The 12,731-nt window shown below is 43.0% G+C and overlaps 1 protein-coding gene across 1 annotated transcript in view; it reads left to right on the forward strand.

Moving 5' to 3' along the window:
• Positions 1 to 12,731, forward strand: part of NSG2 (neuronal vesicle trafficking associated 2) — a 60,832-nt gene that overhangs the window by 12,395 nt on the left and 35,706 nt on the right. Inside the window, exon 3 of the mRNA XM_059060429.2 lies at positions 4,069 to 4,152. Coding sequence (XP_058916412.1) covers positions 4,069 to 4,152 — 84 coding nt within the window. The remainder of the gene's footprint in view (positions 1 to 4,068; positions 4,153 to 12,731) is intronic.

Here is a 12,731-nt window from a genome sequence, read left to right on the forward strand (position 1 = left end):
GTCAGTATTGCCTCATATCTCTTTGATTCAAGTTAGGTAACATGCCCATCTCTGAGCCAATCAAATTTTGTGATCAATAGAATAATATGCTCTGACTGGTTTAACCTAATTAGGGTCCATCCCTGCCATCAAGGAAGGCATCAATTCCACAAAACCACATGGCTGCACATGGGACAGGGGAGAGTTCTTGAAAGCAATATTGGGCCGTGGGAGGGGGGCTTTTGATTGAAGAAGGAAATGGATGTTAGAGAAGCAACCACAAAATATTTATTATGACAATTATAATGATATTGGCTGTAAAGGTTATTCATTGTCTCATTCCAACAGTAATATTTGTTTAGTTTTGTCTCCTATCTCAACATGTTGGCCACTGCATGAGGTCTTTAAAATTTACATGGAATGATATAAATGGTTTAGGGCTTTTTGAGAAGTTTTGGGAAAGATGTTTATAAAAATAAAGGGGCAGGGGCTTCCCTGGTGGCGCAGTGGTTGAGAGTCCACCTGCCAATGCAGGGGACATGGGTTCGTGCCCTGGTCTGGGAAGATCCCACATGCCGCGGAGCGGTTAGGCCGGTCAGCCATGACCGCTGAGCCTGCGCGTCCGGAGCCTGTGCTCCGCAACGGGAGAGGCCACAGCAGTGAGAGGCCTGCATACCGCAAAAAAAAAAAAAAAAAAAAAATAATAATAATAATAATAATAATAAAAAATTAAAAAAAAATAAAGGGGCAGAGGAAAAGACTAAGAAGTTTAAGAAGAAGCTAAGAACTAAGAAGCTAAATGCTTCTTAACACTTGATGTGTTATTCTTGAGACCAGTCTGATGGCTAAGGATCTAGAAATGAAGGACTCAAGCTAAGACATGGTTGATATGGACTTGGCAACGTGGGAAGGCATATTAGTTTTCTGTTGCTATGTAACAACTTATCAAAGCTTTAGTGGCTCAAAACAACACAAGTTTATTATCTCACAGTTTGTATAGGTCAGAAGTTCAGGCACAGTTTAGATGGGTTCTGTGCTTGGGGGTCTCATGGGTCTGAAATCAAGCTGTCAGCTAGGCTGCATTCTCATCTGGTTCTTGGGGTCCTTTTCCAAGCTCATTCAGGTTGTTGACAGAATTCAGTTACTTGTGGTTGTAAGACTGAAGTCCCCATTTTCTTGAGTGACCTGGCTGTTGATCGGGGTCATTTTCAACTCCTAGAGTCTACCCTCAGGTCCTAGTTGCATGGCCCTCTCACAACATGTTGACTTACTTCTCCAAGGCCAGCAGGAGAATCTCTCTCCAGTCTGCTGTGACCGAGTTTGCATAGCATACTCATGGGAGTGACTATGCCATCATATTCACAGATCATGTCCTCACTCTTGAGGGAGGAGGTTGTACAGTGTATATACACAGGGGTGGGAAGCTTGGGGACAATTTTAGAATGCTGTCTATCATAAAAGGCAAAGGTAGTTATTGCCCTAAGGGTTATAGGTCACATGGCACACTGACCAGGAAATTCACTATCTTAGAAATAGACATTGAGATGTATTATAATATATTTATATATTTATATATATACATACAGACATTAGATATATACACACACACACAACATGGGGAATTGGGAGAAGAAACTATAATTCCCAGTTTGTGAATATTTCTAAAAATGTGGATTCAGAGAAATGATCAGACATCTAAATTTTCAATATACTTCATAGCCTGTCAATTGATCTAGTGATATTCCAAATATTTTTAATCATTACAATTTGTAGAATATATTTTAAGTTCACAAATCACCTACACATACATTATTTCATTTGGGCTTTCCCAGAATGTTGTGAGTTTCTAATAGAAACACTTAGCCTGTGAACCGTGCCTTGGCATTTACTCTTACATTTATATTAGCTCTTAACTCTCACTAACACATTGAAGTTCACATGACACCAAAATGGCCAAATGTGTAGATTATATGCTATTTTACACTTTTGTTTATTTGACCACGTGGTTCACTTTGCATAAAATATCTTGTCTTGTTCACCCAGGAAACTTCTATTCACCCTTGAAACCTTTTTTTCAGACCATGCTTGAACAGTATTGTTCTTGAGAAATCCTTGCCTTGCTCTCGAAGGACTGGAGAGGTAGAACCTGCAGGCTGACAGGTGCAAGCGAGGCCCAATTCCATATCTGCCTCAGATATCTATTGGAAGAACATTTGGCAGCACGCAGAGGCAGTGCTCAAAAAAACATTGTTATTGAATGAACGGTCTGAGTGCTTAACTTACATTAACTTGTTTAAGCCTCTTAACAACCCAACCAGGTAGTGATGGTTATTTTCCCATTTAATAGATGAGAAAACTAAGACACAGAATGTGTAGTGCTTGAGCCAGGATTTGAACCCAAAGCACAATGTTTCATCTCCCTACAATATTGACAGTATCAGTATTTGCCCCACTGCACAGAATTAAGTGAGATAGTGCATGTCAAGAGCCCAGTGTCTGCTGTATAGTAAATTTGTAAAGCATGAGGGATATTTTTATTACCTGTGGCAAAGAAGCTCCTGCGTTCCTATTCTTTGGAACAGGAGATAGAAAAAAATAAAAAGAACATTCTCCACCCCACTTCCCTGCAAAACCCTCATCCTTGTTTAGCTGTACCATTTCTCTAAGGAAGCCAGGGCTCACTTTTTAATATTTGGAGGAGCAGAGTCCAAAGGGGGTGGAGCACAACAACAGAATTTACATTTGCAAATGAGTTCTAAATGTCAGGGAAGGAGTGATGTTCTAGATGGGCTGGGACCCAGATCCTCCTTAGCTAACATATTTAAGTGCCACACCGTAGATGTTCAATAATAGTAGTTCCTCCCCATCCTTTCCTTTTTGAGCTATATTTTGTCCAAGGTATGCCTCACAGACCTTAAAGAAAATTCTTCATAGAAGAATTCTTGCAGGAGTACATACACTTGACTATAGTCTCTAGGAAAACTTGGTGAAAGTTTTCAGTGAAAATTCGGTTAATTTAAGCGCTAATGAGAAGAATGATCATAGTTAGAAGATTGCTTCCTTTGAGCAGTGTGACCTTGGATCAGTGACTTGACAGCTCTGCGCTTCAGTTTTCCTTTCAGGAGAATGGAAATAACAGTGGTATGTAGATAAAGTATATGGAGGGCTTGATCTAGCTCTGGCACATAATAAATTATTCCACAAGTATTACCCACTATCATCTCATTCAACCCTCGAAACAGCCTTGTTAACTAGGGGTTATGATTATGATTATTGTCCATATTTTACAGCTGAGGCCCCGAGACTCAGACAGCTTCTGTATTACCCACGACACTGTGACACTTGGCAATAGTTATTGATTATCTGTCAAGTTTCTTTTTTCTTCCACTTTGCCTACACAGTGGGATGGAGTTCCATAAATGTCTTGGCAGGTTGACAGCTTATCTTGAAAAGATGTTAACCACCTCTGCAAAATATTCAGACTTCAGAAAAATAAGATGATACAATAGATTCAATAGACCTTTATGTTTTTCTTTGTGGAAGTCCCTAAATGAAATTGGAATTAAGTATGTGTGCAAAAGTTTTGCTACAAGATGTTCATCATAACTTGTTTATATACCCTGAACTGTGGAAACAACCTACATGTTCAACCGTCAAGACTGGTTAGATTAATTGTGGTATATGCATACAATGAAATATTAAGCTACATCAAAAGGCAAAATGAAATCATGTATTTTTCTACATGGAGAAAATGTTAGTAGAGTGTTGTATGATAAAATGAAGTATGAATCTGTTTCATAAAAGTATGTATTTGCATAAATAGCAAATATATATGCAGAATATGTGCATATATATATGCATATAAAAACTTCTGGAAAGGTGAGACCAAAATTGTCACCTATGGCTGTCTGTTGGAATTGGAAAGTATTATGGGTAATTTGAATTTTCTATTTTCTTGTGTTTGTTTGAGTGAGAGGCTCTTTATTTTCTGATCTTTATGCAATATACAGTAAATTCTAGTTACTAAAAAAAAGGAACAGAAAAGTCTTTCAAGTCTCTATGCATGCTAACACTGGTTGAACATTTCAGGTGATTGTGAAGACAAGAACAGAATATCAGCCCGAACAGAAGAACAAAGGGAAGTTCCGGGTGCCGAAAATCGCTGAATTTACGGTCAGTGTCTTGATGGTGTAACAGAAAGACTGGGTGTGGGTCACTGAGTCTAATCAAATAACTAAAGCTCTGCCTCTTGAGGACAAGTTATCCTCTCTCCTACTCCACAATGTTCAGACAATTTGATAATTGATAAATGTGTCTCATTTCTTCTTTTTCCTCCTGTCTCTGTCTCTCTGCCTTTCCATCACAATCTTCAGGAAATGTGATAGAAATGTATAAAGAAACTCAAATTTTAGACATTGATTGATTGCAACAAATACAAAAAAGACAAAGGGAGAGAAAAGTTGACTTCTTAGTGGTAAAAACCGAATGGTTGATTTTCTATTTTTTGGTGGCCGGGTCACTAGGAGAACTGATGAATATATATCACTGTGATGAATTGCGTGAAGGAGCCATGAAGGCTGCTCTGTGAGGATGTAGGGAGGAAGCTCAGGGAAGTACCCTGGGGAAGTCACTTAGATGGCTAAGGAGAGCACAGCTTGTGCAAAGGCCCTGAAGCTGGAGGGAAGTTGAACCCAACATTGAATAGGAATAAGGGCAGTGAAGCTCAGCTCTAGGAGGGGTGTGGGGACCAGACAGAGATGAGGTATGAAAAGTGGGCAGAGAGCAGACAGTCCCAGGCATCACAGGCTGTATGGAGGAATTATTATTTTAGGCTAGAAGCATGAAAGAAACCCCAAAGGACTTCAAGAAGAGGAAGGATATGATTAAACTGGGTTTTTGGAAAAAGCATGCTGGCTTTTACATGAGTAATAGACGGAGGGTGGGGAGACTGCTGGGTTACTGCAAGTAAAAGAACAATAGTGGCATAGCAAAGGAAGGTGAGTGGAGAGAGGCCTAAAAGATACTTAGGAGGCAATATCAGCCATGGAGGCAGTAGAATAAGTGGTTCTGTGGATGGATACTGAAGCAGTCTGGCTGGGTTTGAGCCCTGTTTCCACCTCATACCAGCCATGCGGCCACAGCTAGTCAATAAACCTAATTTATCAAATGGCGATGATAGAAGGTTACTGTGAGAATGAAATATAGAATACATGCAAAGCACTTGGATCTATACATGATAAGTGCATGATTAATAGTAACTATTTTGTATCAACTATGGCTGGCTGAGGGCTTTGGAAGTGAAAACAGCCATTGGTTGGTTGTCTGTATGTATTTGTATAATACATACTTGGTTGGAGTATGTATTATACATGGATAAACATATTGGTCCGTTTCTGTCCCTATCTTTCTCCCTGCTACGTGTGTCAGAGCAGCTGGGTGTGTGAGCCTGGGAGGGAATATGGCACCTCTGTGTACTCCCCCCAGAAAGTGGGACTTCCCTGGATGTTGACCCCCTCTTTGAGGGCAGGAATTGCTTTTATTTTTGGCTGTAGCTTTAGTGTCTGGCACACAGCATGGGCCCAGTGAACGCTGACCTGGCCTGAACTGCATGCAGGTATCTGCAAGAACCAGCAGGTAGTTGTGAGGGGAGGAGGGGAGTATCTTGGTGCATAATGTATGGGCATCAGGCCAGGGAGTAAAGCTGACCTGTCCTCCTGGCAGCAGAGATCATCAGAAGTATGCCCAGATTCATGCACAAAAATGTTTATTGCAGTGTTATTTGTAAAATCGAAGCGTTGGAAAGAAACAATGCTAGATTTTCAGCAGCTTTCTCATGACTCCATATGTAAGACCACATGCATAGGATGGACTGTTTCAGTTTCTTAGGAATCACTTTTGGTGGGAGAGTATTTAGTTTACTCTGAATTATGGGCTTATGAGATATTTTCATCTTTCTTTTACTTTCTCAATTTTACACGAGCATGAATTGTTACAATAATCAGAAAAAATGAGAATATTTTAAAAATTTGCTCTTTTTACCAAATAGAGTGTTACAGTTTTTGATAGAATTATTCCTTATTTAGCAATCATTTAAAATGATGGTTCTGAAAACATACAATAATTTGGGCAAATACTTCATAGAGGAAGCTGAGTGAAAAAAGCAGAGATTAAAATTGTATGTTTTCTATGGTTGGAAGTGTGAAAAAAAACCACAAGTATGCAGAGGAAAAAGGACATGGAAAGAAATGTCTCAAAATGTCGTTTGTGGCTGTGTTATCAGCCGTGGTGTTGGACCATGTTGTCATTGTTTTTTTTTTTCCTCTTTGTTGGCAACTTTTGGTGATGTGGTAATTTTACCATATTTGATGCCCACGAGTCCCTGAGAAGCTGATATAATCCCCTGCTTTTTCAAGGGGAACTATGGCTCAGAGCAGTGATGTGACCTGCTCACCCACTAGCAAGTGGCAGGGCCAGTGCTGAGAGCCGGCCCCGCAGCCTTTCTGTTCATCTGTGCCGCCTGCTGTAGGTAACTATGGGTTAGAACAGAAGTGAGTCAGCCAAGAGAAAACGAGTGGCTTGTCAGGGTCCAGGGCCTGAGGAAGCGCCCCACGAAGCTTGACTCAGTTGGCCCTGGGGATTGGGAAGAAAGGGCGTTGGGGTTTGGGGGCAGCCCTTTGTCAGCACTGACTGTCAGGTGTGGGCAGAGGGCCCTGCGGCTTGGAACAAAATGGGAGGAATGGAGCAAAATTGTTTGCTTTTGTAGAGCTGTGAGCATTTATTAGCCTGGCTTTTCACTTCCTTAAAGAGAGCTCCCCATGGGCCACGTGGAGGATGCATCTGCTGGGGTGAAGGTGGATGCAGCACCCTAAGGGGGGAGGTTGTTCTGCTGGCGATTAAGAAGAGTCTGAGGCGGGAATAAAGACCCAGACCTACTAGAGAATGGACTTGAGGACGTGAGTGGGGAAGGGTACGCTGGGACAAAGTGAGAGAGTGGCATGGACATATATACACTACCAAACGTAAAATAGATAGCTAGTGGGAAGCAGCTGCATAGTACAGGGAGATCAGCTCCATGCTTTGTGACCACCTAGAGGGGTGGGATAGGGAGGGTGGGAGGGAGACTCAAGAGGGAGGAGATAATGGGAATATATGTATATGTACAGCTGATTCATTTTGCTGCACACCTGAAACGAACACAACATTGTAAATCAACTGTAATCCAACAAAAAATTTTTTTAAATGTCAATATCATGAAAAATAAAGAAATGCAAAAGAAACACTCCACTTTAAAGGTGAATGAAGAGACATGAAAACTAAATACAATGTACACTCCTGAACTGAGGTGGGTGATGGAGGGAGCCAGGGCTTTAAAAGACATCATCGATGTCTTTTAATGGATGGATAATTGACAAAATTGGATAATATTAATTATATAAATAATACTAAATAAATGTTACCTTTGTTGAATTTTTAAAAAATGGCATAGTCATAAAACACTCAATAACGTTAATAATTAATGAACCACAGTTTCTACACATGAATGTGGATGCCTCTCAAAATTATGAGAATGAAAGAAGGAGGTCACATAAAAATACACACAGAGTATTTATACGAAATTTAAAATCAGACAAAACTAAAGAATATTTTGTTTAGGAATATATGCATATGTGGTAAAACAACAAAGAAAAGAAAAGAAATGATTAGCACAAAATTCAGGGTAATAGTTTCCTGGAGTGTAGGGTGTGAGGGTTGGTAGGTGAGTACAATGGGAGAAGAATCCAGGGAGCTTTAAAGCTACTGGAAATGTTCTATTTCTTAAGCTGAGTTATTATTCTTTGCATGAAGGTATATATCATCCTTAATTGTCTCTTTGTATAATACATTTAATAGTACATTTTTTAATAAAATAATTTTTTATTTTATTTATTTTTTTAATTTTTATTTATTTATTTATGGCTGTGTTGGAAGGGGAAGGGTAAGCTGTGACGAAGTGAGAGAGTGTCATGGACATATATACACTACTAAATGTAAATTAGATAGCTAGTGGGAAGCTGCCGCATAGCACAAGGAGATCACCTCTGTGCTTTGTGACCACCTAGAGGGGTGGGATAGGGAGGGTGGGAGGGAGGGAGATGCAAGAGGGAAGACATATGGGGACATATGTATATGTATAACTGATTCACTTTGTGAATGAGAGGAGAGAGCAGGGAGGGAGAGACGAACTGAGAAAGACTGAAAGAATCGCCTGGAACTTTTTTTAACATGAAAGCTTTTGCAGTCATGGCCAAGGGCCACAGACTTGAGAGACCGTTCATCAGGCTTCTTTGAGAAGATGGGAGCATGCAGAGAGAAGCCCCTCCTTCTTTCTTAGTCCTGGGAGCTGGAGGTTCTTCTAAAGATGATTATGCTATCGAAGGAGCTGGTGCATCCGGCCATGCCATCAGACCTGATTGTCCCCAGGCTCACCTGTGAGAAGGAACTGAGTCTTACATTTGGAGGCTGTTTGTGCCAAGCTGATAAGAGGTATTCTAGGGAACACCTGCACTTTGGGGCAAGTTTCACCTGGCCACTCGGGTCACACCCCTGTCACCTCTTAGCTTCATGACTTTGGGAAAGTCCCTTCACCTCTCTGAGCTCCTGATTCCTCATCAGTAAACCGGGACACAATAGCACAAAGTGTAAGTCTAGTTCTCAATGAATGATCATTTTATTCTCTTCCTGTTCAGATCCCTTTCCTTCATCCTGGGTTCTTAGCTTGCTACCTAATTAGCTGAATTTTGTGTGTTGGTTGAGACAGACCTGGTCCTCCCTTTCCTGGCTTTTTCTCCCTGGGAATATGTGGCGGGGAAAACGTAGAGGAACTGTTCAAAGTGTAGCCAGTTCAATGTCAGGATCCATGGGTGGCCTCTGGCTCTCTACAGTGACCTAGGGAGCTATCTCTTTGCCTCCTGGGGAATGTAAGCAATGTTTTTTGGTAAACTACTTCTCAACACATCCATTATAAAATGAATAATCCTAGTACCTGTTAAAAATGCCTTTACATCCACTTTTTAGGCTAACAACAACCTTATGTACTTGTGACTGTTATTATTATCCCCATTTTATGGACGAGGAAACTGATGCTCAAAGAAGTCAATTGTCTGACAAGGTCACGCAGCGAGGACATGTCAGAACAAAATAAGAACTCAGCCCTATGGCTCCATATCCCACTCTCTGTGCTACACCTGACGCCACCCTGCTATTGTCCTTGCCAAACTGTGGTCTGAGTGACTTCTTCCTTTCCTACCCTTTCTTCTTTGTCTTTATCAAATTTGCTCTGGGCTGGGCTGGATGCCTGTTGCTGGGAAACACACAGATATGCAAGACAAAATCCTTGCTCTGGAGGAGCTTGCAAAGGTGTGGATTAGACAAGAGTGTTCTGTCTAGTTTCTTGGAATACTGTCTCTGTATGGTCACCTCCTCTGGGATGCCTCCCTTGATCATCTGAGCTGGGTTTGGCGTCTCCTCTGGGCTCTGCAGATCGTATGGGGTTCTTGAATGCTGCTGTACTGTAACTGGCTACTCCGGCATCTTGCAGCCCCCTCCAGCCTCTGGTCCCTGGAGGGTAGGGTCACACTGGTCCACTCATGTGTTCCTAGTTCCCAGAAGAGGGCCTGGCATAGGGTGGGTGTCACGTGGGCTGCAACTTGAGCCCCAGACTTTTGGGACCGCCTCAGTATTCATCCCCAATAACATGTCGAGTCTGGGTTCAGGAAATCTGACCCTGATGGCTATGGCCTGGGTAAGCTCAGATTAGAGGTTGTCGGGGCGCATGGGGAAAGATCCTGGGGATGCCTCCAGACCAGACCCTGAGCACAGTCAGTGGAGAGAATCCGGAATGGGAAGGATGCATTAGTGTAAAGGGACCAGAACCCACCATTCCTGTCAAGCAAATGGACGCATTAAAATAAAGCTGGCTGGGGAGAACTAGAAGTGAGAGGTTAGCAGTTTTTAAGGAGCTGGTTCTATGGGCTATTATTAAAAGCAAGTGACAGCAACAAACCAACAAAACAAAAATAAACAAAAATCCAGTTGAAGCTTCAGGTCTAATATTATGGGGTGTTGATTTTTCACTGTTCCGTCCATTCACTGATCCACTCAACTTTTTGGGCTTGCGCTCCTGACCTGACCTGTGATTGGCGCTTTATGTAAGGTATCCCACTGAATGATCCCAGCAAACTGGGCTGGCGAGACTGTCACCCCACTTGCAGGTGAGGCAAACAGGCTCAGAGAGGCTGGGAATTTTCCCAAGTTCCACGCCCAGGAGGCTGTGGAGCTGGGATGTACTCGCAGGTCCTAAGCAGGGGGCTGTGGCCGGGTGTAAGAGGTTAGGGAAGCTGCCGCCAGTGGAAGGGAGCCTGACTACCCAATGAATAGCTCCCGGGTGGTGGGGGTGATGCTGCTGGGCCAGTCTACCTGTCAGGCGTTTCTTTCCTTCTCTTCCTCTTCCACCCAGCCCGGGGATGGGGGTGTCTGCACTCTGTCTCAGGCCTCAACTCTGCTCACATTCCTTCTAACTCCAACATGGGAGAGACGTGGCAAAACACCAGAATCAGCCTCCCTGGCTGGGTGTGGGGAGGTGGCCACATCTAACAGCCGGCAGAGTCCAGGCCCCTCTCCCCACTGAGAGTCTCTGGTTACTGTGCTTTTTTCTCTGGTCTCTGTCCTCGCCCACCATCTCCTGGCCCATCCTCCCTCTGGGTCCCTTTGCCTCCTTTCTGAGACCCCTCCTGCCCATTCATCTCACCTCCCCAAAAGAGGGCTCTTTCTAATGTGCATATCCTCAAGGACACTGCCATCCTTCTAACCCTGCCATAGCTTCCATTGCTCACCTGTCTTCTCGCTGACCCGCTGGAAGCCCTGGTCCTTCCCTCATGATACCATACTTTGTATGACTCCCTGTCTTTGTTGGTGCTGTCCCTTCTCACTGGAATGCTTTCCCCACCTCCATCATTGGGCAAACTCCCTATTCATCCCTCGTCACCCAACTCAAATGGCTCTGGCCTGTGAGGGCTGACCTGCCAGCCCTTGTGCAGTCTGTCCTTCCTCCTCGGGATTCCTGCACCTGCTATATAACCCTCCAGTTATACAGTGTTGGCCTCAACATTACCTGCTGTGTCTCCCGCTGACCTGAGGCTGGGATGGTGTCTTCTTTATCTTTGCTCCCCAAGAACCTAGCCAGTGCCAGCCCACACTAGGCACCAAATGATGTCTTTAATAACTAAACAAACAGGTTAATGAGCAAACAAAAATATCTGGCTGATGGAAAACTACACATTGATAAATACCAGAGCTCTGGCTGCCCATTTTCAATATCTTTATTTAAAATCGGGGCTCTATCTTTGCTTCTAAGCTTCTTGCCGATGACACATTCTCATAAATGTCCTCTTCCTGATGTCACACTCCTTGGGAGGTGAGACCTCATTTATACCTTTGCCATTTGCTTCTACCAGTTTTTCATCAAAATCCCAGGGGCTGCCCTCCATTGGTGGGATTCTAATATTTGCTGACAGCAGCAAATGGAATAAGCGATTTTACTTTATTATCTGTTGTCTTGGTTTTTATTGCCCTCTTTTTTTTTTTTTAACTTTTGAGGAACATTTAAGGTAAGTTATTAAAAACACTGCCTGCTGGCTTAGGAGTAGAGTCATCATCTGAAACGGAAAGAATTTACATGTGAGTTCTTGGCGGAGAAAATCTGCAAGAGTGTTTGATGTTTATTATTGCACTTCTGGCTAGGGTTTTATCAAAAATCAGAATAAAGATGTAGGCCTATGTTTATGGCTGGGTGCTTTCTCTTGGCCCCATGGAATTGTACTATTAGAGTGACCTTCAAAAACATATATTATTGAGAACTGAAAAGCAAATGTGGCTTACTTTTTTTTTTTTCTTTTTGGTGGTATGCGGGCCTCTCACTGTTGTGGCCTCTCCCGTTGCGGAGCACAGGCTCCGGACGCGCAGGCCCAGCGGCCATGGCTCACGGGCCCAGCCGCTCCGCGGCACGTGGGATCTTCCCGGACCGCGGCACAAACCCGTGTCCCCTGCATCGGCAGGCGGACTCTCAACCACTGCGCCACCAGGGAAGCCCGTGGCTTACTTCTTTTTAACAAAACATTTCCCTGGGAGAGAAAACATCCGTGGTGCTATCTGAGGAGGAACGTGCTCAGGGTTTGGATGGGGGACTGGGAGATTCAATGACCACTCCATAGCCTAATGACTGGGCTGCTTTTATTGCCAGGATCTCATTCTCATTGACTCAAATATTGGCAAATAAATGCAGTAATAAAGCAAGTCATTTGTTAATAAGTTTAGTTAGATGACTTCTAGAGTTTAGTGAATATTCTTATTTCCTATGGGACTCCTGTAGGAGTTGGCTGATTAAAAGTTTACACACTGCTTGCTAAACTGTTGGAAGTTTGTAACCAACCATGGTGGGAGTATTTACACCATGGAGAGGAGCAAACACTGTAAATCATGCATCACCCCCCTTTCCCAGCCCAGGACGGTTTACCAGCACACTTGTGTGAAGGGTAGTATTGAAAAGGGGAAATACATGGGCTTGGGGGTTTGACACTGTGGGTGTGTATGAACTAAAGCAAGTCATTTCATCTCTCTGAACCTGTGTTTCCCAATCTGTAAAATGGGATAATGCTGTCTACATCATAGGCCTGGCCTGAGGACAAAATGAGATAATATAAGCCCTGTGGTAGCTT

Source organism: Kogia breviceps, chromosome 4 (genome assembly GCF_026419965.1).
Source record: "Kogia breviceps isolate mKogBre1 chromosome 4, mKogBre1 haplotype 1, whole genome shotgun sequence".
Classification (NCBI taxonomy): domain Eukaryota; kingdom Metazoa; phylum Chordata; class Mammalia; order Artiodactyla; family Physeteridae; genus Kogia; species Kogia breviceps.